The sequence below is a fragment of the Pygocentrus nattereri genome, chromosome 21, assembly GCF_015220715.1.
Source record: "Pygocentrus nattereri isolate fPygNat1 chromosome 21, fPygNat1.pri, whole genome shotgun sequence".
NCBI classification, from domain to species: domain Eukaryota; kingdom Metazoa; phylum Chordata; class Actinopteri; order Characiformes; family Serrasalmidae; genus Pygocentrus; species Pygocentrus nattereri.
The window spans coordinates 31,753,433-31,780,803 of NC_051231.1; the positions used below are offsets into that span (position 1 = coordinate 31,753,433).

The window sequence follows — 27,371 nt, forward strand, 5'->3', positions numbered from 1 at the left end:
AGGGGCTTTGGAATGCCAACTGTCCTAATCAACCAAACACCATGGGATGCGTGCTCCTTGGCCCCCTGCTGCTTCTGTTGCTGTCTACACTGCCACGCCTTACTGTCCTGCTTCCTCTTCTGTGGACGTCTACGCCATTTTCCTTTAAGGTTGGGGAAATACCGTTCCTCTCCATGCCACTGTGGAAAGCTGTAGTGTCCCACTTCTGACACCAGTGTGGAGTCAATGTTAGACGTGGAAAACACTGTGCTTTAAAGGGGAATGCTCTTTTGTTGAACAGGCAGCAAGGGAAGCAGGCCATACATCTTCACATCATAGTAGACACCAACAATGACACCATTACCTCACAGCCCAACACATCAGTGTCACTGCTGGACTGAGAATAGTCCACCAACCAAAAACATCCAGCCAACAATGACCTGTGACCACTGATGAAGGTCTAGAGGATGATCAACACAAACTGTGCAGCAGCAGATGAACTATCATCTCTGATTTTACATCTACAAAGTGGACTGACAACGTAGAAGTGTTAATAGAGTGGACAGTGAGTGGACACAGTGTTTAAAAACTCCAGCAGCACAATATATCAGTCACAAGGCTGATAAATTAAGGCAGTATTCCGCTACAGACAAGCTTGATCTGTAGCAGCTCTCATCCATCATCAACTGAGATGTGTCTGCTTAACCTTGGCTAAGTATCACTTTGTCATCCTTCATTGCCTCTTTATGTCCTATTTACTCTGCTGTTGTGTCCATCATGTGCTTTACAATACTTGTTCACTCATCACACAGATCATGTAGGACCACTCATCGTCACAGGATCCGTAATTCCAGTAACCTCACCTTTCCCCCACAGTCGTCAGAATCTCAGACCAGGATGGCAGGTGGGCTTTGGAACCCTGTCCTCTGCCTTTCACTTCTCCCATTCTCCAAGACAGTTTGGCAGGGTTGGTGGCACAGGTTTGCTTTTGTCCAGAATGTGGCATTTCACTCCACTTGCTTTTTCTCATCTTTCAATTTCCTCCTTTGAGCACCATACCATCACTGTATCTTTCCCCACTAAACATCACATTATTGTCCTTTATCATCCTCCCTCTCCTCTAGGCTACCTCATTTATGAGTTAGACATTCTAAGTCTCTTCCCTATCAATGGAAGCCTGCTCATACTCTTGGGTGACTTCAACCTGCCATCGGACAAGCACGGTGCAGGCAACGCTTTGGACCTGATATTCACCAGACCTACCTCCATGCTGGATGTGACATCTCTGTGATATAACTCCCATGCATCGCTCTGATCACAACTTCCTATCTTTCTCACTCTACCTCCCTGCTACTCCTGTCCATTCCACCACTTTGTGCTCCTCCTCTCGATGCAACCTGCACTCCATTCCTTCCTCGTCTTTTGCTTCAACTATCCTGACCACCCTTGTCCATCCTGACTCATTTTCCTCCCTCTCACTGAACAAAGCTACAGATGCTTTCCTTTCTTCACTCTCATCTGCAATTGAACTGTACCACGAGCCCTTCAAGCTTTGAGTACAGCTCGGCTTGACCCGCCATCCTTCAAGACGTGTGGAAGACAAGCGCCGAGAATGTTCTCTGTACTGACACATCTCTTTACACAGCAATTAAATGAGCACTGAATTAAGTATTGATTGTATTGTATTGTACTGCACTTATGTATTGTATTTTATTGTATTGCACTGCTATGTGTTCAACTGTGTTTCTTTCTCTCTGGGTGTCAACAGTGACTTTGTTTCTTAGCCGTATCTGAGCTCAGGACTGGCTTTCTCTCTAACCTATTGGTAACGAGCAAATATACTTTCTCTAGATAGACAAAGCACTTCTTGTAAGTCACTCTGGTTAAGAGCGTCTGCTAAATGCTGTAAATGTAAATGTAAATGCTGTGTCTGATCCACTCAGACCAGCACAACACACACTAACACACCACCACCACGTCAGTGTCACTGCAGTGCAGAGAATGATCCACCACCTAAATAATACCTACTGTGAGGGTCCATGGGGGTCCTGACCACTGAAGAACAGGGTAACAAAGTATCAGAGAAACAGATGGACTACAGTCTGTAACTGTAGAACTACAAAGTGCAGCTATACAGTAATTGGAGCTGATAAGATGGACAGTGAGCGTAGAAGGTGGTCATAATGTTATGCCTGATGGGTGTAAGTGTACATTGTATGGGTTTTGTATGCATGAACCACAAGTTTTGGACTTCAAAGCTCTAGGCCTAAACATTCTTGTAAAAGAGAGTGCATGCTGACCAAACACACTTGGTAAAATAAAGAGTTAATTTAACACTGCAGCCAAATGTTCAGTGCAGTTATTTTAAGCACAGCTACTGTGCTGTGGAAAATAAATAAACATGATTGGCCTTAAACTATGGGAACGTTTAGTGTGGTAACAGTAGACGCACTGTAGGTAATAAGCACTTTGGCTTTCTTAGAGCAAGCCTTGGCAGGCCAAACTCCTTACTCGTCAGTTTGCAGGAAAGCTTGTGGTATTTTTAGTTTTAAAAGCTAAAATAGTGTTTCTATAAGGACAGACCCACAGCGGCCGAGGGTTCTCACACCACCCTCAGGCTGACACATCATAGCTCATACATAATACCAAACGGTCTTAGCCTGTTTTTATAGTATAATTATAATATAATGCAGTAGAATTGGCATATCCAAGCTCCGCCCACAAAGGCATTCTTTCGCACGTACTGTTGTGAATTGGACAGGCTTCACAGAACAGTGAAAAAGTCCCATTCAGCCTAATGAGATGCCCCAACATAGTTTTCATTAAAACAAGTAAATTCAACCTGCTACAATGACTGTTTTCATACACTACATTGATCTTGAGCTGGACTATGTTGTTGTATCTAATCAGAAAATTAGCAGGTTGCAAATGAAAATGAATTAGCCACCATGCTAACATTCGCTTGATCTCACAAAAAAAAAAAAAACTACTTCCCAAAAGTGTAATTAAGTCCAAAAAGCTGAAATAAAAACATGAACTCTCTCTATTTGAGAATGTGAAACTTTAGTGAAAGCTAACAACCAAGCGAAAGCTTACCTAGGAAAAACAACTTAGCTTTCAAACAAAGAACTCTGTCATCTGTTTGCTTATCTATTCATTCGCCTGGCTGTCCAACCGGCCCTGCTGGCATTCCCAGGATGCACATTCATCCAGAACCTTCCCATCTTTACGACTTCACCACTGTGAAGTTAGGGAATGTTGATGGAAAAATGTCAATCAAATATGCTCATTAGAATATTAGTGTCACACCCATATAAAGCAGTGCTTTAAACCACTACTATCCTGGTCTTCATTCAAACTGCACGTTTAATGTAACATTCAGTTTTAGGATCACACAAATATATATATATATATACATTTTTTTCAATATTTGATTTATGTATTAAGAAATTCAATGTATTTCTCATTTCTCACAGTAGTTTTGAAAGAACTCATTGTGGGCGGAGCCTAGATAGGTCAATTTGGCCATTTCAAGACTGCAATTTCTAAAGAGATGATAATGTACAGCTTGGCTTTGATCCACTGGGTTTAGTTATGCTTCAGAAAAGCAGGTCAGGCTGTTTGAGGGCAGCGTCAGCCTGTGGGTTCAAGGAATCCAAATGTAACTTTCAACTCAAAAGACGTGATGCAGCCTGAAAGCAAACAGCCAAGGGCTTATTTAGCCTGGAAGGAGGAATAAACTGAGATGCTGTAAATGTCCGAAAGACTAAAAGTCAGCACAGCAAACCACACTAAATCCTCCACAAATGAATTCCGTCTCTGTGTCTGTGTAAAGTTTATTAAGTTCAGATGTGCTTCATTTGAAGAACAGCTAGAAGAGCCATATGCACTGGGTGAACTTGTTATAACCTCACTGACAGGACAGTAATGAATTAGCTGCCTGCAGAATTATAATTTATATATAATCTATATATATATAATCTAATAATAGGCATGTAGTGTTCCATGTAGTTACTTAGTAATAAGCCTTAAGATTTGGTTTGTGCAGCCGGTTTATAAACGCTGATTTGTCTTTTGTTCTTTATATTGTGTGCAAATTTCATGATGAATGGACTGAAAGAAACGGTCCAAAATGACTTGGAAAGCTGTCTGGTTCCATTGACTTACATTAAAATAAAGTAGGTTTTTTCCTTCTCGTGTAAAGTTTATATATATATCAACGAGGGGGGCGGGGAGAGAAACACCGTGAGTGAGGTGGGGAGGGTGCGAGAGTCCCAAGATCCGCCTACTTGCCACCTCACCTGCTCACAACTCATCGCCTGGAACAAAACTCCTAATTTTAGGGAGAAATTATATTTCATAATTCATATTTAAAAAGCCATTAATTTGAGATCCAGGCAATAAGGATTATTTGATGTATTAACTTAGTTGTATTTATTGTAACATTGAAAATTTGGAGCATATATACGTACATGCTAAAACTTTACCTATATGTTAAATTCAGCAAAGAAATACATCAATTGTGCATTAAAATGTGCACAAGAATGCCAGCAAATCACATCATTTGACCTGAGTGCCCAAACATTTGCTTACAACTATATGTATATAGGTACATGTCAGTCATACAATGTTATCATAGTGAGGATTTTTGGCCTCACAACAAATTAAAGACACATTCAGAGGAAAGTTCCACTGTCTGGCGGTGACTCGACATCCTGCAGTGTTTTCTCTCTGAACCACATCTTGTGTCCTGAAGCTGGACAGGTCAGTCAAGGTCAGCAGCAGACGTGGAGCTTTCTGTCTGCATTACCCAGCAATTCAAATCAAATTAATCAACCTTAAGAATAAGTCTTAAGAGGAGTAGGGTTATTATTGTCATTTTCTCTTGTGTGAAGGGGTCCTAGAGGGGATAACATTTAAAACCAGCTCTAAGGGTTAAGGCTATGGGTATAATGACTCCAGTTCATACTGGTCCCAGTCAGTCCCAACAGGATTAGCTCTGAGTTTACTATCATCATGGGAAAATACATAATGAGCATTTATTTTTAAGGGGTGATGTTATTATTTGACCGTCTTTGTTATTAGGTTACTTAAAACCGGCTGGTAGTTGTAGCGATTCCTAATTAAGGCTTTAAGGTTGGGTCGATCTGCTGCTTTAGCTTCCCCGGCTGAAGCCAAAGAGCTGCAACCTTGAGGTTTCTCTTTTCTCCTGAATGACTGAAGTTCACCTCCTGGTAAATCGATCTCTTCTGAAGGCTAACAGGATCAGATGCACTCATGTGACTCGCTTTGTTCACCTGCGGCGTCTCATGTTCCTAACAGGTGGGTCTACAGAGGCCTCAGAGGGACGCTCGAAAAAGCCCAGAGGTTTTTAGGAGGTTATTTTCTCAGAAAAATGACCAACTTCGTACAGTGAATGAGTGAGCACCACATACGTCGCTTTCGGAACAAAACGTCCTGTTTCCAAAATGGGAACTTTACAGGAGAGCGTTGTAATAACTTTTAATGGAAGTGAATAGACACTTTTTTTCCAAGTAACTGAAGAAAGAAGCTTCATTCCTTCTGATCCGTTCATTATGGAATTTTCAGGCAATGCAAAAGGTGACTAGAATTTTCGAATTATGCAAACAATAGAAAAATAGACATGGAGTATTTTTGCCCAAGAGCAATGATACACCAATTCCTTCATGTTTTTCCTAATTTTTTGCTCCTTGAGAATGCTCTTTTACCTTTTCCGTTAATTTCCCATCTTTCCATTCGTCCATGAACATCTACAACATCTGCTGGTAATGGACATGTTTTAGACCAGGGGTCTTTAATTAAATCTCAATAAGGTCCAGTTAGAGAAGATTTCCTCAAGCGAAGGATCAGAACATCATAATGTCTAACTTACAACATGACATACACTGTAAACTGAAGTAGCCGAGTAGGAATATCAACATCTTATACAGTCAACAACTGAATATCAGACCAAATAAAGTCCAGTTCAGTCACATTTCAACAACATTTGCTTCTCCCCTCATCCCTCCCTCTGAGGGGAGACTCACTCGAGACTCACTCGAGTCTCAGTGCTCATCATAATGTACAGATCTGATTGGCTGAGCGTAGCAACACGGTGTCATTCTTTCAACACATGCGATTGGTCTGTGAGTCTTCCGGCTCGAAATGACAGAAATCTCCATAGTTTATTGGTTGCAGTTCCAGGTCCACATAAGACAGCGTCTGGGTCCGGACTCGGACCGCAGTCCGCCTATTAGTGACCTCTGTTTTAGACTTTCAGGGGCACCAGCAGCTGCAGAACAAGATTAAGAGACCCTTATTAGTCCCACAATGGGGAAATTTCAACTCCGCATTTAACCCATCCGTGAAGTGAAACACCACATACACACTAGTGAGCACACACACACTAGGGGCAGTGAGCACACTTGCCCGGAGCGGTGGGCAGCCCAATCCGCAGCGCCCGGGGAGCAGTTGGGGGTTAGGTGTCTTGATCGAGGACACCTCAGTCATTGAGTGTCGGCTCTGGGGATCGAACCGGCGACCTTCCGGTCACGAGGCTGGATCCCTAACCTCCAGCCCACGACTGCCCCGAAAATCAGTGGCACATAGACCCTTTGAGACTCGCCATGACCCAATGAAGTCAGGGCACCAGGAGGACCAGCTCCCGAATCAGTTTGATATGAGAGAAAACCATGTTGGCCCAAAATGAATCAAAAACGGGCAAAAGAAAGATTTTACATTTACGGCATTTGGCTGACGCTTTTATCCAGAGCGACTTATAGTTTGACCATTTTACACAGGGAGGCTAAGGCGGTGTTAGGAGTCTTGCCCAAGGACTCTTGTTGGTTTAGCGTAGGGTGTTTGCCCAGGTGGGGATTGAACCCCAGTCTACAGTGTAGAAGGCAGAGGTGTTACCCACTACACTAACCAACCAAAGATCTTTTCTGTTCGAATCGCACACATTATTCAGGGATTGGCGAGCTCAGCCTGTCACAGCTGTCTGGGCTGAAAGATCAGCCTGTAGCTCGCAGACAGCATTGTGTTTAAAGGCTGTTCTGTTATTAAAGTAGTTCATAATGACAGGAGAGCATGTTTTTTTTCTTTCTTGACCTCCTCTCTTTAGCTCCTTCATCTTTCGCTTGTCTTCTCATTGCTGCTGTGACACTGATTCCATTTTTTGCCACAGGCCTCACCACAGCCCAAACCTTCTGGTTTAGGACAGACCAGCATCATTCATTTATAGTGTTTGGTGACCCGGGCAACTGAGGGCATTTCCCAACCAGCGCTGAGAGGATGTAGCAGTGAAGAAACCACACAGAATCTGCAGACGTGGCTTCAGGGCTGGAGCTTCAAGCTATCTGGATTCACTCATCCAAAATACTAACACGTATATCTTACTAATCACTTACATTATATATACTATGACTTTATCAGTACACATGAGCATAACAGCAGACCTGTGTGATGTATAGGGTCCTTTTTCGTCAATAATTTCTAGGTAGTTTGACCAGAGCAGGATGGGTCGCTCACAAGGTTTCTTCCTCAGCCCTGAGGGAGGTTCTCCTTGCCGCCGTCGCCCCTGGCCTGCTCACCTGGGGGTTTTACATTCATGGTAAAACTTCGTCTTTTCTGGAATTCTGTGAAGCTGCTTTGTGACATCATCCGATGTAAAAAAGCACTACAAATAAATTTGTTTTCATTTGATAACATTAATAACGATGAAAGAAGACCAGCACAGACCAGTTCGCAAGATATTGTTAATATACAGTATCAAACCTTTTGGGGCAGGTAGACGTTCAAGTAAACATGCTTTCTTTGTCATTAACCATGAATGTAAAAGGGCAGAAAACTAGCATTAATTGTTATGTAATAATAATAATAATAATAATAACAATAATAATATCAATAATAATGAGTTCAATTTATATAGCGCATTTCACAAACCCAAAGACGCTTTACATAGTATCCATAAATAAATAAATAACAGAATACAGAGAAGAAAAAAAGGAAGGTTTTTTGTCCCATTATCTGATATTATTTATCACAGCATTGCATCCTTCAACCTCATTAAGGCGGTAGAACTCCATCAGTGTGAAAAAGTGCTAGTGTGTTGTCGTGACAGCAGCATTCATCAGCAGTCAAACCTTCCACGTGCTTAAGAGTTTAGAAAACTGGCAGATCACTAACAAACTTCATTATATCAGTGAACACATTTAAGTAGGACATTTGTATGTTCTGTTATATAAACAAACAAAAGCAAACAAACAAACAAGCAAAAACAGCATAGACCACCATAGCTGGTCCCCAGTAAAACCAGCTTATGTTGTGATTTGGAGGCTGGTATGCTGGTCAACTAGCATGACCACAGTAAATGACCAGCTAAACCAGCATAAACCAGCTTAGACCAGCAAGGCACTCACGCTAGTCTGTGCTGCTTTTTTCAGCAGGGAAGCCAGAATATATTTAGACTGTAAGTACAGTAGTGTGCAAATGTCTGAGGCACCCAAGACACGTTTTCAAAATCTATTTATTTGTGTAGTTTGTGTTTATTTGCTGAGAAAAGTGTTCATATTTGAATAAACAAAATTAATAGAATATTCATTAATAATGATTTCACACACACACACACACACACACACACACACACACACACACACACACACACACACACACACATATATATAATAACTAGTGGTTTTCTGGATGTTGGTGTGTTTGTGTGTTTGTTTACCCATCTCCAAGCCGCTCCTCGAGGAAGCCCAGTATTCTATGTAGTTAAAAAGCAGCTCCTGGTTTGACCAATCAGTGCTCAGTAAATTGAGCTCATGATGTCATTGATGATATTAACGAGTCTCTGTGGCGGCTGTGAAGGTGTCCAGGAAAAATATGGACCCGAGAAATTCTTGTTACTGTTTATTGTTTTTCTGTTTATCTGAATTATGAATACGACTTTATTCTAATGTATATGGTGATGAACTCACTGCTGAGGGAAACTGTTTAAAGATTTGCTTAGATGCCTAAAACTTTCGCACAGTACTGTGTATTTCCTAATTTACTGGAACATGTAACAGCACAGACCAGAAAGCATGTCATGCCAGTCTAAGCTGGTCTATGTTGCTTCATGCAGGTCTAGTGCTGGGCTGGTTCTGGTTGTAGCTGGTCACCCTAGCATAGTCATGCTGGTAGACCAACATACCAGCATCAAAACACAACATATGCTGGCTTTGGTAGTGATCAGCATATTAACTTCCTTCACTGCTGACCAGCAAAGCAGCATGGAAATCAGACAGAGCACTCAGGGCTAATCCTGACGGGACCTTATTGCTGTTTCTGAGGTTCTTGGCTTGTTGGGACTCCAACATTCATACCTTTACAATACTGTGCTTATTTCAGCCTGGCTATAATTAACATGGTTTATTTATCTGTGAAGAATTCTCAGCGTAAACCGCACGGGTAAATGAAACAGGGGCTGCAGTGACTCATGCTGGCTTAAGTAGGACATTTGATTCAAGCCACCACATAATTCCTCCACTTCATTTCAGAAAAGGATATTTCTGCCACATTTTAGAGCCTCTCTATGGGAAGCATGGATGACTAACACTGCCTCCCAAACTCAGAGAGGATGAAGGTGATTTAAAAGGCTCTGACAGCTCTCTCTGCAGGCACTTCACTCACGTCACCAGCTGCCCTCAGAGCCATTTCAGAAAACAGACACCTTCATCGGTTTATCACTGGCGCTATGAGACTAATGTAGCTAACAGTGAATGGAAACTTATGAAGACCAGTTTAGCGCGGTGCTAACTGCAACCCTAAATTGACACACACTCACCTCAGACCGTGTGGAAGTGTTCAGTAATCAGTTGACTTAATCATTTATGTGGTTTCAGACACTGTATGACACACTGTTAGTTATGAAAGGAGGAAAAGAGGTAGAAATATATGACTGACCTTTTAATATATATATATATATATATATACACCAATCAGGCACAACACAATGACCACCTCCTTGTTTCTGCACTCACTGTCCATTTGATCAGCTCCACTTACTGTATAGCTGCACTCTGTAGTTCTACAGTTACAGACTGTAGTCCATCTGTTACCCTGTTCTTCAGTGGTCAGGACCCCCATGGACCCTCACAGTAGGTATTGTTTGGGTGGTGGATCATTCTCAGCACTGCAGTAACACTGACATGGTGGTGGTGTGTTAGTGTGTGTTGTGCTGGTACAAGTGGATCAGACACAGCTGTGCTACTTGAGTTTTTAAATGCTGTGTCCACTCACTGTCCACTCGATTAGACGCTCCTACCTTGTTGGTCCACCTTGTAGATGTCAAGCCAGAAACTGCTGCTGCACAGTTTGCGTTGGTCATCCTCTAGTCCTTCATCAGTGGTCACAGGACGCAGGTTGGTTGGTTGGCTGGATATTTTTGGTCGGTGGACTATTCTCAGTCCAGCAGTGACATTGAGGGAGTATAACAACTCCAGCAGCACTGCTGCGTCTGATCCACTCAGACCAGTGCAACACACATTTGGAAGTCTGCCAAGATAGGTTTGGCCTGATAATGGTGGTTTCTGACACTGTATGACTGTCAGTTCAGACTGCAAGCTAACAACATGCAACACAGTCTATTAGTTCAGGTCTATCAGAAGTTCCTTAGCAACCTGCCTTGGTTTGAAGCAAGTATGTGAAGATATGTATATGATGTTAGCACCATGCTAATTGGGATCGCCGATAGGCTTAAATCACTTGTCGGCTACGTTAGCCTTGTAGCTTCACTGATAAAACTAAAGAAGCAAATTTCAGACCCCAAACATTTCTCAGCTGATCAGCTACATTCAGGCTACGGGGGAGGGAGGCGTGTGCAAATTTGATTTGTCATGGAATCTCTTTGACAGCAGAGCAAGCATCATCTGAGCCGTCAAAGGAGCCCATTGCATCACTCTTTCGTTCACTCGTGTTCCCTTTTCCCCAGCAGCTTACACAACCAGTCTTGAAAGGACCCAACCACAGCTTCACTCTGCTCCGACGTTACAGGCGCTAAAACAGAAAGGAGCGTGTGATCAGCATAAACGAGGGCGCGGAGCCTCGTCCTGCTAACACAGCCGCGACTGTCAGCCGGGAGTTCAAAGCTAGCAGGCGGGCGTGAGGAGCGGAGGAACACAAATTCGGGGGGCAGATGATACAACGACTCTCACTTTGTTCCAATAAATAGGATGATTTTAAAGTGAAGTAACGGCAAATAAATCTAATTTACATGATTTTTTCCTTCTCCTTCAGGATCTTGGGGGAGGGGGTGGGGGTGCTGGAGTCTCAGCTGTCATCGGGCAAAAGGCAGGATACACCCTGGACAGGTCGCCAGTCCATGGCAGGGCAGACAGACACATTCACCAAGGGGCAATGTAGCATGCCCAATTGGCCTGACTGCATGTCTTTGGACTGTGGGGGGGACCCACACAGACACAGGGAGAACATGCAAACTCCACACAGTAAGGCCCCTGGTCGCCTGGACAGGGACTCGAACCCAGGCCCTCCTTGCTGTGAGGCGACAGTGCTAGCCACCACATCACCCATGACTTTTTTGCCTCTTCCCCCAAATGTACTCAAGCAGCCAAGACAGCTTTGGTGCCTGAATTTTGCTTCTTCAGTTTTGCGCTGGAGCTATGAGGCTAATGTAGCATAGCAAGATGTGAAAGCTCACTGCCCACCAAATAGCACGGTGCTAACTGGTCTGTATATGTGATAGATTGGCACTGAAATTTCAAATATGTTTCCTGAATGTCAACATATACAAAGATCAGGCATAACTTTACGACCACCTCCTTGGTTTTGTGTTCATTGTCCATTTTATCAGCTGGACTGACAAGATAGGAGTGTCTAATAGAGTGGACAGTGAGTGGACACAGTGTTTAAAACCTCCAGCAGCGCTGCTGTGTCTGATCCACTCAGACCAGCACAACACACTATCACACCATCACCACGTCAGTGTTACTGCAGTGCTGGGAATGATCCACCACCCTGCTCTGTGAGGGTCCATGGGGGGTCCTGACCACTGAAGAACAGGGTAACAGAGTATCAGAGAAACAGATGGACTACAGTCTGTAACTGTAGAACTACAGAGTGCAGCTATACAGTAAGTGGAGCTGATAAAATGGACAAGGAGCGCAGAAACAAGGAGGTGGTCATAATATTTCAGGATTGTTGCTAAACTTCTTAATAAAAGATCTGTGTGTGTGCTTGTTTTATGTTGAGCATGAATATGTCATACAGTGTGAGAAACCACAAGAGCAACTCTATGATATGAATGTATTATGTATATGAATTGCTAATCATCAGGCTATAAGCTGCATTGCTAACCAGTGACTATACACTTCCATTACCTGTTAGCTACATTAGCGTTGTAGCTCCAGTGCAAAACTATGATGCAAACTTCAGACACCAAACACGTCTTAACTTATGGAACAAATCTGAGCCTTTATCTTTTACTGGCTCGCTTGTTGTGTGCATGAAAGATTCTTTATCGAAGCAAATTTTAGTACCATACATACTTATAAGCAACAAGATAAAACAGATATGCAACTTAAATGTAACTTAAATATACCCGTCACTTTAAATTGAAGGCCACAATATCAGGGCAGCCACTTGCCTCAGCCTTGAGTCCATTCCTGCTTTCACTGTTAGGAATGAAGGTCCTGGGCAGGTACAGTTCTCATTCATCACGGTACAAACAATGTAAATTTTCATTCAAAGGTACAGCAGTGGTTTAAAGGTCCGATTGTGAACCTTAAGTCAGGTTCTCCAGGTGAAAAGTTGGTATTTGTACCTTTTCATAATCGAATGCTTTAAAACAGAGCAGTAGAGTAAAAGCCTGGAGGCGAGGCGAGGCGGGGTGTGTGGAGTCAGTACAGCTTAGAACACATCATTTCAGTGGATTATGGTTCAGTTATGTTCCCTGACTAAAGGTACTGAGATGGACCCTTGAGGGAACCACCCCAGTGACAAGAGGGGAACTGATCCAGTGACAGTTTAGTACCTTTATTTCTGAGATTATATATTCCACTAAATGCCGTCTCCACAAGGACAGGCTCCTAGTTGGGTCAATGTATAGCAAGCATACTCAAACAGTATGCTGTATTTATGTGATGGCAAGCATGATGATTTATAGTCTTATAGCCTACCTAATACATACAAACATAGAGTCAAAGTGCATCATATTTCAACTGTAATTGATGGAATATTCAATGTAAAAGAAATGTTTATCAGGGAACACATCACATATAAAATGCTACAAAAGCAAGAAGAGCTGTTGAACATTACGGAACTCCCAGGCTTTATTAACAAGCCACATTTAGAAAGCCCGATCGTGGCGCCGCCTGCTGACACTATGGTGAACTGCAGCGCTAAAGAAACAAACCTTGGCTGCTTACTGAACATGTTTGAGACAGAGGATCAAAAGCGCTGTAATGAGCCTCACACAGAACAAACAGGCACACATTATTATTTTGCGCTCATAATAATCTGAAAGCTGCACCAGTGTATTATGTTGTGTACAAAACACTAAAGTTAAAACAATAATTTGCTGTAATCACTTCCAAAACCCCCGGCCTCAGCTTCTCATGGGAAATGATGGTAGAAAGAGCACATCAGACCACACAGACATCTGCTTTCACAGCTCAGAGAGCTTTATAATGCTACATGTTTGGACAAAGCTTTCAAAATCTATATGAAAAAATGTTGAATTTAAGAACTCGAATATTTTAAAGTCTGTAAAAATCTGTGAATGAGAACAGAAACACTGAACACTGCAACACTGCCAAGTAAAGGAAATAACACTTATAATACACTTCAACATAAGTTAATGTTAACAGGGTTGACTCCACATGATTTTTTTATTGGTCCATTCATCATTAAATGTTAATGCCATGTAAAGGACAGCTGCTGTTTTTAAATATGCATGCATATGACAAGGGCGGCATGGTAGCGCAGTGGCCTCCCAGCGAGGAGGTCCTGGGTTCGATTCCCCGGCCGGGTAACCGGGGTCCTCTCTGTGTGGAGTTTGCATGTTCTCCCCATGTCTGCATGGGTTTCCTCCAGGTTCTCTGGTTTCCTCCCACAGTCCAAAGACATGCAGTCAGGCCAAATGGACATGCTAAATTGCCCCTGGGTGTGAGTGTCTGGTGACCTGTCCAGGGTGTATCCTGCCTTCCGCCCAATGACTGCTGGGATAGGCACCAGCACCCCCCGTGTCCCTGACGGAGAAGCGGCTTGGTAAATGGATGGATGGATATGGCAATATATACATTTGTATACAAAATCGATAAAAGTTGCATGACTGAGTCTGAAAAATCAGGCCAAACAAGGGTAAGCATGTACCGCTGCGAGACACCCTGTAAACTGTCATGGAAACAATCTATACAGCCTTGCTCCAGACTTGAAATGAAAATAAAATTCAAAACACCAGTCAGGAAAAGACACAGTTTCTTTATTGAAGGTTAAGGCTGTTCAGCAAACAAGTGTTAAGTTTGACTTGGCCCAGGCACAACTGCCAAAACCACAAAACCCCACAGATTTTATACTCTTTATGGGCAAGGAGGGGTCAACACTTGGCTTCTCCTTGCCCCTCTCAGATATTTCAAACATTTTGATTCGCATACAATTATCTCCAAATGTCACGGTCACCTTGACCACCCCTATTTCATAATTCACCTCAAATCTCAAGCAGTGTGCTAGGAAGTGTTGATCTACTTCTATTTCATTTTCTTTGCATTGCTGTATTTGCTCCTTTCCTTAGGTAATGTATTTTGTGTCTCCAGATCTCAGCCAGATGGTGCTCACTCATAAACCAGTGCTCAAAAATAATCCCAAGGAACAAGCTTGGCCAACGTTCAGAGGTAAACAGAGACAGCTCCGTGATGGACGTTTCTGGATGGCAGTAAGGGCTGTGTCATACCTGAACCGTTAGTTGTGAAGAGAGAGGCGGGGATACCTGTGAGAGAGACAGGTGTGCTGTGGGAAGCTCCACCCACTCTGCACCACCATCTCTCTCTACAGAGACCCACAGAAGCCCCTCTAGCCCTGGCAGCCATGGACCTCCTCAGTAGACACACATTCCACACCAGAAAGTGGCCAAGTGGCAGGCCAATGCAGATGAACCCAATCACGCTGAAAGCTGCCACTAGAGGCCACCTCCCAAAATCCAGCACCTTATAGATGTATGGTTTCCTGCTGAGGCTGGTGCCTCCAGAAAGCCAGTAGAGCAGAAGGAAGAGGATGTATAGGCAGGCTGCCAGGAAGAGGTGGACATAGTGGGCCAGGTGGATGGGCGTGGAGGAAAGAACGAGGTCCAGCAGGGCTTGGACGGAGTTACCCACATGCATGTTGATGTTAAAAGTGGACAGAGGGTGCTTCTCAATGGGGTAGACCAGCATCCAGTACAGGAGGGTCACCGTGACAGAGAAGCTGCTCACCAGGTTATGGAGACACCACTGGAGCCGCAAAGCAGCCGAGAGCAGAGGTGGGAGAGGAAACGGTCCCACAGATCCTCCTCTGACTCTGCTGCCCTCTAGTGGACAAGAGGAGAAGCACACTTTCAGACACAGTTTCATTAACATTCAATGCCTCTAGAGGTTCAACAAACTCACCGTTTTGGTTTGCAGCAGCATTCCTGTAGAAATTCCTAACCTGGATCGCAGCCCAGACCAGATTACAGAGAGCCAGGAGGTAATACATTGCCATACTGCAGTAGACGATGTGGCTGAGGAACAGGAGCCATTTGGGTGAGGAGAACAGTAGAGCAGAGTACAAACACCATATGAACGTGTAGAGCAGCATGAAGAGCCTGTACAGCAACCAGGCCAATGGAGAGATGCTCCACTAGTAAGAGAAAAATAAAGACGTGAGAATATATTGGCCAGATATTAGGTCCAACCATGGTCACTTGACCAGGGCCCAAACTTTTCCATAAGGCTGTATATAAAAACAGTAGTCTGCTTACAAGAGGAATTGTTACTTTGCTTGCACAAGGTTGGTTATGGTGTCATGCTGGCATGCTACACTAGCACGTTATGTTAATAGAAAATCTTACAGAAAATCTTGATTGACATTATATTCACATGGCCTGAAAATTCACATTTACCTGACATAATACACTAGATATGAGTAGATTAGTACACATCATAATACACTAGATATGAGTAGATTAACACTTGCATAAGAAAGGAGAAAGTCAAAGGAAAGTAAATAAAAAAACAGCAGTTTCCAAAAACAGAGTTCAAAAAACACTTAAAGGCTACAGAGAAAATGTTCCTCCTAACAACTACCTGGAAGACCTGGTAGACCCCAAAACTGCCCCCATCAGATAAACAGCACTTAAAACTTTGATCTCTGAGAGAGAGGAGAAAATCAAGCTGCTTCAGATCTGAAAACATCCACAGGTGTTTCTGTCCATCCTTCCACTGTGAGAAGACCACTAAGCGCTGTGGGTCTGAAGGGTGTGTAGCTGATCAAGAAGAACCTCACTGAGAAAAGGAGATGGACGCATCAAACAAAGAAGCTGAACGATGGACTGACCACCCCAGTCTCCAGACCTCAGCACCACTGAATGGGTTTGATTACTTCAGGAAATGATCAACCAGCTTCTAAGACTGAGCTTTGGAGGCGTGTCTGCAGGTTCCTAGAGGATCTGAAAGTAAGTCTCCTGAGAAGAATGGAAGCTGGAATAAAGACGAAGACTGGATCCACTGTACACTGAAAAAGCTGCATATATTTCTTCTGCATATAATGAATAATGAGTAACTTGGCTTAGTGACCATTAGACTGGAAATGAAGCAAATAAAGGGTGGTCTCTGGACAGTATACCATGCAAACTACACAGAATACAATAGATGATCTTATCATGTCATGATGTCCAACTGACCCAAACATCAACCATGTTGCATCCTCATTCCAACACATTTAACACCTTCTAATGTTAAAATATCAAATACGGCTTTACCAAGCTGGACTGATGGCAGATTTGATTGGACATACCTGTGGCTGCAGAAGTAGTTCAGGTTGGCTTAAAGAGAACTTCACCTTCCCCACGCTAAGCTCCTCTCTGAAGCTCTGCGTCCATGCAGACCCCATCGTTACCTCACTGTAGGACAAGGCCTGGCCTTTAGTCCCGCATGTGCACAGGCAGGACTTGCTGCAGAGCTGAAAGATGGGAAAGAGGAATGTTCTTAGCCTCAGTCTCCTTTCTCTTATTTTTTAAAATCTAATTCATGCAGCAGCTCGTGACTTGACTGCAGTTCAGTCAGACGACTCGGCATTCAGACATGTGGGCTGTTAGCGCTAACTCTGTTTGCTAATCTAGTATTCAGGCATATAAAGGATCGTCAGGCATGAATACTCAGAATAAAGAGCAAAACCCATCAGCACTCAGACGTAAGGAGAGGGTGTCTTGAGAAAACTAAGCAGACTTCAGTACATTCATAGTGTTTTATAGTGTTTAAGTACATAAAGAATACTAAATACTACAATTTATTTCAGATATTTTATGGAAATACACATAAAACATACTGTTCTCTACATCTTGAATAGTGCATTTTTAAAGTAACACATTTTAATAAGATATTTTAGTTTGCTGTGAAGAAGCATATTTAAACAAAACTGTATTAATGGTCATATAGTTAAGGGTACTTTTTACACGTATTTTAAAGCAAAGCCTTTTATAATGTGCTTTGGTACATTACAGTCATGTTTTAGTTGCAATATAACTACAACACAGTGATTTGTTTAAGCATCATTAGTATATTTACACCAGTCAGACATTAAAACAACCTCCCTGTTTCTACACTCAGTGTCCATTTTATCAGCACCACTGACCGTATAGGAGCGCTTTCTTACCCTGTTCTTCAGTGGTCAGGACCCCCACAGAATGCCCAACAGATCAGGTATTATTTGAGTGGAGGATCATTCTCAGCAGTGACACTGATGTGGTGGTGGTGGGTTGTGCTGGTCTGAGTGGACCAGACACAGCAGTGCTGTTGGAGTTTTTAAACGCTGTGTCCACTCACTGTCCACTCTATTAGACACTTCTACCTTGTCAGTCCACCTTGTAGATGTAAAGTCAGAGACGACAGCTTATCGACTGCTGCAGTTTGTATTGGTCATCCTCTAGTCCTTCATCAATGGTCACAGGACGCTGCCCAAAGGATGCTGTTGGCTGGATATTTTTGGTTCCTAGCCCAGCAGCGACACTGAGGTGTAGAACTATAATTACAGACTGTTGTCCATCTGTTCTTCCACCCTGATCTTCAGTGGTCAGGACCACTGTGGGACAATAAGTATATAAACAAAGAGGTGGGTTTCATGTTATCGCTGCTCGGTGTATAAGCTGCGTTTAGTAATTCTCTTTCAAATCTATTAATTTGGTTTGGAAAATTACACTTACATAAATGTTTGTGAAATGGATTTAATGCATTATTTTAGGTGCAGTGTAACTCTAATGTGGTGGAGTGATGACGAGGCGGACGCATGTGCTGAGAGAAATGAGATTTATTAGGGGCAAATCCGTTCTCAGGGTCAAGACAGTCCAGGGTCAGAGAGCCAACATGGATAGAATGAGAGACAGACATAAGAAAAAAGGAAAACAGGCTAAACAAACAACAGAGGCCAGCAGAACAAACACCAAATGATACAATTGTAGCATATGTGAAGTATGAGGTGAGACCAGTGCACTATGGTCCACAATGGTGAGTAAGCTACAAGACCAGTTCTAGGTTCGTGAGGAGTGGTAGGACTCAGAGAAGCACCAGAAACTCAGATAAGGGAAAATAAACTAATGGCTTTAATAAAATGAGCTTCAAAATTTTATTCAAGAGGGAATGTCAGTCGACAGTGATGAAGGAACAACAAAAATAAAATAAAATAAAATAGAACAACCTAGCCTTTTTTTCTGTAGAATTAAGCCCCTTTTCTTTTTAAGTGCCTATTTGAGTTTAGACGTCTTTGTAATTTTAGCTTTGTCCGTTACCTGCTCTTGTTTCCAGTGTCAGTTTGATTGTTTCTTGTTAATGTCACCTCAACTAATTTTAAGGTAAGTAGTGTTCTCCTTGTGTTAGTTGAACAAAAGTCTTTGCTTATGTTTGCTTAAGTTAACTGATTTAATTAACCAGTATCTTATTTTTGCTCTTTTTTACAGATTAAGTGTATACAGGTAAGTATGATTTGGCTTCAAACCAAGGAAGCAAAACAAAAGCACATGGAGGGCTGGGACAATGGTGACAATAACTCAAAAAGTGATGCTCCACGGTCAGTACCACGGAAGTCGAATGGGGTGCCCCCATTTCTATCAATTACAAGGACAGGTGCCAGGTAGGACATGGTGTAGATCTTACTGCAAACCCTAAAATAAAAGAGGCAAGAAACACGTGTATAAGGCTCATGATTCATAATTCAAATTGAAGCATTGCCAGTAGATCAGCAGAAAACTTGGGGTAGCAGGATTGAGTGTCTTTCCCAAGCATGCCCTGTTAAAGCTGGGATTTAAAGCCGCAAATTTCTGGTTGCAGGGAGTTGAGTGCCTTGCCCGGTATGAATAGTGAGTCCTAGGATTGGACCCATAACCTGCTAGTTGCAAGAAGTTGAGGGCACAGCCAGGTATACCCACTCGGTCATGGGATTTAAACCCAAGACCTTCAGGTTGTTGGCTCATTTCTTCTAGCATCCAGCTTCCAGCCACACTTGTTAAATGGCACTTTACCTATACTCCAAAATGATGTGTTGTTTTGACTTCTAGACGTAACATGGCTTTTTGCAGTTTTTTAGTTCATTACAAACATTAAAAAGTAAGCTAACAGAACAATCACCAATTGCTTTCTGTTCCCCCCTTTTTGCTGCTAATTTAAAATACTTGAAGTCAGTCAATATATGAGGGTAGCTTCCCTACGCCTTCGGGTTGGGGAACGGGTCCTGACTGTTGTCTGTGCTTATGCACCGAACAGCAGTTCAAAGTACCCAGCCTTCCTAGAGTCCTTGTGAAGGGTGCTTGAAAGTGCTCCTCCTGGAGACTCTATTGTCCTACTGGGGGACTTCAATGCTCACGCGGGCAATGACAGTGAGACCTGGAGGGGTGTGATTGGGAGGAATGGCCTCTCTGATCTGAACCCGAGTGGTGTTCAGTTTTTGGACTTCTGTGTAAACCACAGTTTGTCCATAACAAACACCATGTTTCAACACAAGGATGTCCATAAGTGCACATGGCACCAGGACACCCTAGGCCGCAGTTCAATGATTGACTTTGTAGTCGTGTCATCAGACTTGCGGCCATGTGTTTTGGACACTCGGGTAAAGAGAGGAGCTGAGCTGTCAACTGATCACCACCTGGTGGTGAGTTGGATCAGGTGGTGGGGGAAGATGCCGGTCAGACCAGGCAAACCCAAACGTATAGTGAGGGTTTGCTGGGAACGTCTGGCAGAAGAACCTGTCAGATTGTTCTTCAACTCACACCTCCGTCAGAACTTTGACCAGATATCGGGGGAGGTGAGGGACATTGACTCATTATCAGTCCTCCGTTGTTGAAGCGGTTGACTGTAGCTGTGGTCACAAGGTAGTTGGTGCCTGTCGGGGTGGTAATCCTCGTACCTGGTCGTGGACACCCCAAGTGAGAGATGGAGTCAAGCTGAAGAAGGAGTCCTACCAGGCATGGTTGGCCTGTAGGACACCAGAGGCAGCTGGCAGGTATCGACAGGCCAAGCGATCTGCGGCTTCAGTCGTTGCCAAGGCAAAAACCCATGTGTGGGAAGAGTTTGGAAGTTAGGCCTTAGAGTTTAGAGTTAGGCCTTGGAAAGTGACTTTAAGTCGGCTCCGAAAAGATTCTGGCAAACCGTCAGGTGACTCAGAAGGGGAAAGCAGTGTGCCACTAGCACTGTATATAGTGGAGATGGTGTGCTGCTGACTTCGACTGAAGACAACATTGGGCAGTGGAAGGAATACTTTGAGGACCTTCCTCAATCCCACCAACACGTTCTCCAGTGAGGAGGCTGAGTCTGGGGACATGGGAATAGGCTTGTCCATTACTGAGGCCGAAGTTGCTAAGGTAGTTAAAAAGCTCCTCGGTGGCAGGGCTCCAGGGGTGGATGAGATCCGTCCCGAGTTCCTCAAGGCTCTGGATGTTGTGGGGCTGATTTGGCTGACACGCCTTTTCAACATTACGTGGACATCGGGGGGCGGTGCCACTGGATTGGCAGACTGGGGTGGTGGTGCCTCTTTTTAAAAAGGGGGACCGGAGGGTGTGTTCCAACTACAGGGGAATCACACTCCTCAGCCTCCCTGGTAAGGTCTATGCAGGGGTACTGGAGAAGAGAGTCCGGCTTATAGTCGAACCTCGGATTCAGGAGGAGCAGTGTGGGTTCCGACCTGGTCGTGGAGCACTGGACCAACTCTTCACCCTCTCCAGGATTCTGGAGGGCTCATGGGAGTTTGCCCAACCAGTCCACATGTGCTTTGTGGATTTGGAGAAGGCATTCGACTGTGTTCCCCAGGGTATTCTGTGGGAGGTGCTTCGGGAGTATGGGGTACATGGGCCGTGAACTTCAGCTTTCGCTGGATCGGTTTCCAGCCGAGTGTGAAGCGGCCAGGATGAGAATCAGTACCTCCAAATCCGAGGCCATGGTTCTCAGGCGGGAAAGGGTGGAGAGCCCTCTCTGGGTCAGGGATGAGCTCTTGCCTCAAGTGGAGGAGTTTAAGTATCTTGGGGTCTTGTTCACGAGGGATGGTACAAGGGAGCGGGAGATTGACAGGCGGATTGGTGCTGGGTCAGCAGTGATGCGGGCTCTTTACCGGTCTGTTGTGGTAAAGAAAGAGCTGAGCCATAAGGCAAGGCTCTCGATTTACTGGTCGATCTACGTTCCCACCCTCACCTATGGTCATGAGCTTTGGGTAATGACCGAAAGAACGAGATCACGAATACAAGCAGCCGAAATGAATTTCCTCCGCAGGGTGTCTGGACTCTCCCTTAGAGATAGGGTGAGAAGTTTGGTCAATCGGGAGGGACTTGGAGTAGAGCCGCTGCTTCTCCATGTCGAGAGGAGCCAGCTGAGGTGGTTCGTGCACCTGGTTAGGATGCCTCCTGGACGCCTCCCTTGGGAGGTATCACAGGCAAGTCCACCCGGCAGGAGACCCCAGGGAAGACCCAGGACACACTGGCGTGACTATATCGCCCAGCTGGCCTGGGAGCACCTCGGAATCCCCCTCAGGGAGCTAGTGGAAGTGGCTGGGGAAAGGGAGGTCTGGGCCTCATTGCTTAAGATGCTGCCCCTGCGACCCGTACCCCAGAGAAGCGGAAGATGGTGGATGGATGGATGGATTAGATCTTCAAAGTACTCCTTCCATCTACTCAACACTCTCTGTTCACTCACTAGTACATTTCCTTCTCTATCCTTTATTAGCTTAACCTGCTGTACATCATTTCCATCTCTATCTCTCTGTTTAGCCAAACAATACAAGTCCTTTACTCCTTCTTTACTGTCCAGCCTCTCATACAGCTCATCATAGGCCTGAGCCTTTGCCTTTGCCACCATTCTTTTCACTATGCGACTAGCCTCACAGTACTCCTGCCTACTTCCTTCATCTCTCTGGTTATCCCACTTTTTCTTAGCTGCCTTCTTCTTCTGAATACTCTCCTGGACTTCCTCATTCCACCACCAACTTTCCTTGTCTTCTTTCCTCTGACCAGACGAAACACCCAACACATTTTTGCCAGTTTCTCTCACCACCTTATCTGTAGTTTCCCAGTCCTCAGGTAGCTCCTCACTGCCCCTAAGGGCCTGTTGCAATTTTTCCCTGAACTGCCTGCAACCATCCTCCTCCTTCAGCTTCCACCATCTAATCTTTGGCTCTGTCTTCACTCTCTCGCTCTTCTTTGTTTCTAATCTCATTCTACAGACAACCACCCTATGCTGCCTTGCTACACTTTCCCCTGGTACCACTTTACAATCTCCAATCTCCTTTAGGTGGCATCTCCTGCTAAGGATATAATCCACCTATGTGCACCTCTCCACTCTTGTATGTCACCCTGTGTTCTTCCCTCTTCTGAAAATACGTGTTCACCACAACCATTTCCATTCTCTTTGCAAAATCTACAACCATCTGACCTTCCGCATTTCTGTCTTTCACACCATACATACCCAGCACCTCTTCATCCCCTCTGTTCCCTTCACCAACATGTCCATTGAAGTCTGCACCAATCACTAATCTCTCCTCTCCATTTACCACTTCATTCATCTTACTCCAAAATTCCTTTTTCTCCTCTAAGTGACAACCAACCTGTGGTGCATATGAACTGACCACATTCAAAATCACACCATCAACCTCCAACTTCAGGCTCATGATCCTGTCTGGCACTCTCTTTACATCCAGAACACTTTTCACAAGCTGTTCCTTTAGGATTATCCATACTCCATTTCTCTTCCTCTCTACACCATGATAGAACATTTTGAATCCACCTCCAATGTTCCTGGCCTTGCTTCCTTTCCATCTGGTCTCCTGGACACACAGAATATCTACCTTCCTTCTCTCCATCATGTCTGCAAGCTCTCTCCCTTTATCAGTCATTGTCCCTATGTTCAGAGTCCCTACTCTAACCTCCACACTCCTGCCTTTCCTTCTCTCTCGCTGCATTCTAACCCGCCTTCTTCCTCTCCTCTTTGATGGTCTTTGACCTACAGTAGTCGAATTTCCACCGACACCCTGCTGGTCAACAACACCGGAGGCGGTCGTTGTTAACCTGGGCCTCGACCTATCTGCTATGGCAATCATATTTGTTATCCGCATGATAGTTTTGGCACAAGTTTTACGCCGGATGACCTTCCTGACGCAACCCTCACCATTTATCCGGGCTTGGGACCGGCACCAGAAGTACACAAAGTACACCCATAATGGACAAAGCCAGCTAATACTTTAATACTTCAAAAGCTTATTATTATTCCAGGTAGTTGCTATGGTATTCTGTTATTAGGGCATTTCTTTGTGTTGTTCTGTTATTCTTTGTTTGATGTGTTCTGTTTTTGTTGTTAGGTGGTTGCTAAGGTGTTGCTTGGCAGTTTCTATGGAATTCTAGGTGGTTGCTAAAGTGTTGGTCGGCTGTTGCTAGGGTATACAAGGTGGCTGTTAAGGTGCTGCTGAGCTTTTAATATACTGTCCCAGGTGCTAAGATGTTGTTAGGCAATTGCTGTGGTATCTCAGGTGGTTGCAAATGTGTTATTATCATTTGCTGAGCTATCGCAGGAGGTTGCTAAGGTGTTACTGAGATGTTAATTTACTGTCCCAGGTGGTTGCTTAGGTGTTGTTAAGCCATTGCTGTTTATCCCAGGTGGTTGCTGTGGTGTTGCTTGGCAGCTTCAATGGAACTACAAGTGGCTGGTAAGGTGTTGCTTGGCTGTTTCTATGGAACTCCAGGTGGTTGCTAAAGTGTTGCTAGCCTGGTGCTAAGGTATTCCAGGTGGTTGTAAAGATGTTACTGAGCCATTACTATATCGTCCTATGTACTAAGGTGTTCTTAGGCCATTGATGTGTTATTCCAGGTTGTTGCGAAGGTGTTGTTACGCTGTCGTTGACCTATCCCAGGTGGTTGCTAATGTGTTACTAGACAGTTGCTATGGAATTCCGAGGTGGTGGCTATGCTGTTGCAAGGCGGTTGCTGTGGTGTCGAAGGTGTTGTTGTAGTGTCCCAGGTTGGTTGCGAAGATAGATAGATAGATAGATAGATAGATAGATAGATAGATAGATAGATAGATAGATAGATAGATAGATAGATACTTTATTGATCTCGAAGGAAATTTAGGAAGGTGTTGTGAATCAATATGCTGCTCCCATACAAGCATGTAAACTGTTCACTGATAAGCCAGATAGCTTGTGAAACTTTAATGACATTTCTAGAGACTGTATAGAGAGTAATCAATATTCATGATCGTTTATCATTATTATTCATGATCATTGATCATGTATTAATCTAAAACGAATTGCTTTTTGACCAGTAGTCTAGAGAAAATGAACCATTAGGTCATTAGAAGTATAGATCAGGTTCTTTCAAAGTGAACTGACACAAGAGTCTTTGAAGACCAGTGAACAATAACAACAACAACAAAAACAACAATAATAATAATTTTTAAAAAATAATACTACTACTAATAATAAAAATATGATGATGATGGTGATGATGAAAAACAAGACCTGATACACTCTCAGAAACAAAGTAAGAAACAATCACTGAGGTGGGACCCTTAAGGGTACATCCCTCAATAGATAGTGTCCATAGTAGACACACAGACCCAGATCTTCTCCACAGCCGGACACAATAACACACAAACAATACATAAACACCTGTTAGGCTAACAGCTGCAAACATTTACATTTAGGTCTTTCCTTACCAGGATGGCACCCATGGACAAATTAGAGAACCATTTGAATGTTTAAGTGGCTCTTTACATCGTTAAAGAACCGTTTAAAAATGGGTCTACACAGCACCAAATCACTAACATTGCTTTTGAAGATCAATATTTCTGCCAAGGTTATTTATTTATTTATTTATTTGACATTTTGGATGAAATCTTCATAAACATCTTCATGAACTCTTAACAAAAGTTAACTAGGCTGCTTTGTTGAACTTGTGTGAAGAGATTAAACATATTTTCCTTTTCACACCTAATTCCCTTCTCTGGCAGTAGATGGCACTAACGCATCGCACAGTGTTACCATAGAATTGAATAGCAGTGTAAGACGTGCCTCATGTGTGTATGTGTGATAATTTTCTACAAATGATTTATACACCTCCAAAGTTCAGTCATACTGCAGACGTACATGGTTAATGCAAAGTACAATGTAAAACACAGAAGTCAGCGTCATTTCTGTAACCTTTGACTACAACATACAAAAATGAGATAATGGGTTTGATTTCAGCTTCATGTCCTTCCAACATCTTCAGCCTGACTCAGATTTGGATCATTATCATGTAAACATGCATCAGCTTAGCTTTAGCCAGCCAGCAGAGCCGTTAGCATGCCAAGCTAATGATACCACATGGTCCATGTGGAAATGTCACTGGAACGGTTACTCTGTTCCTGCCCAGAACCGTTCAAATGTACAGTGGAAAAGAGACCATTCACACCATTTTTGTTGTATTTGGAGAACACATTTTTGATTCTGTTCTACTGGTGATAAAAGTCTTTTTGCCTTATTTTGCCTGCTTGCTTTCTGATATTATGGTTACACATCATTCTAATAAATTGCTAACAATATATTCTGAGCAATCAAGCAACAGCCCACGCCGATGAATCTAGCATAGAAAAAGGAGAAAAGTGTTATAGTATAGAGAAGAATGTATCAGACAGAAAAGAAAGAGCTTAACTATTCAGATTTTTCCCTCATTTGAATCTCTTTAAGTTGCTGGGGAAGCCTGATTAGGCTTCATGATGTTCTTTTACATGTATATCTGCAGTGGTGTAAGTCAGGCCGTTGTAGATTCCACTGATGTTGAACTTCAGCACAAAATCATTATGACAGGTGATCTTCACCGTACCAGTATATGGAAGCTCTACAACAGCCCGGCCGATGGTCATCTTCGCATCCAATGTTTTTCCATGAGGAATGTGGACAGGAAAAGAAAACTTCTCCTCGTTTTCTTCGGAATACTCTAAAGAGTATGTAGATTCGACTCCCACTGTGTAGCTGAATTCACTCCCAATTTCTTCCACTCCTGGAATTCCTGCTTTCACTGATATGCTGAAGGTCGATTCTATCTTGTTGGACACAGACCAGGTGGATTTTTTGATGATTTTCTTTGTAGTTTCTAGAGTATACTGCTGATCAACAGTGGTGTCATTATGGTAAGTCATGGATTTGAGCTCCTCAGTAGCCACCTGAGGAATGATGTTATGAAGGGTGGGATAATTGATATTGGTAAGGACAGTTGACTTGATGATGTTGAGGAATATGAACCCTAAGCAGTCGATGTCTGAGCTTGAGCGTCCAATGACTCCCATGCAGATGCCAGAGCCGATATCAATCGGATACTCATGTTTCAGGCCCCATGAGGTCATCTGTGGAAAAAAGGTCTTGCCAAGAGTTGTCGTAAACTTGATGGCACCTAGACGGGTTCCAGCTCCGTTCCCCCACAGTGAAAGAGAGGTGATATGTTCTCCTGGTTTAAATGTGTATTCAGAATAAGGCCCATCACCAGGATTTCCATACTGCATGGACTGACCATTGGTGAGCCAAATCTTGATGGCCTTTATCTGCCAGCCTCCTGCCCACACACCCATCTTTTCCAGTGTTGCTCCACAGTCAATGCCATCAAAGTTGAAGGCGCTACCTCCGCCTCCACCAATTTCAAGGATAGGTGCCAGGTAAGACAT

The 27,371-nt window shown here is 43.6% G+C and overlaps 2 protein-coding genes across 2 annotated transcripts; both read right to left on the bottom strand.

Annotated features, from left to right (window-relative positions):
• Positions 1-6,247: 6,247 nt before the first annotated feature.
• LOC108440518 (protein rolling stone-like) lies at positions 6,248-17,103 on the bottom strand. Its single transcript, XM_017719411.1, has 4 exons — positions 17,008-17,103; positions 15,621-15,852; positions 15,096-15,541; positions 6,248-6,271 (listed from the first exon to the last, which is right to left on the bottom strand). Exons 1-4 carry the CDS (start codon positions 17,101-17,103, stop codon positions 6,248-6,250), a joined length of 798 nt encoding a protein of 265 aa, XP_017574900.1.
• Positions 17,104-26,417: 9,314 nt separating this feature from the next.
• On the bottom strand, positions 26,418-27,371 carry LOC108440519 (aerolysin-like protein). The gene has a single exon (XM_017719412.2). It carries the CDS (start codon positions 27,369-27,371, stop codon positions 26,418-26,420), a length of 954 nt encoding a protein of 317 aa, XP_017574901.2.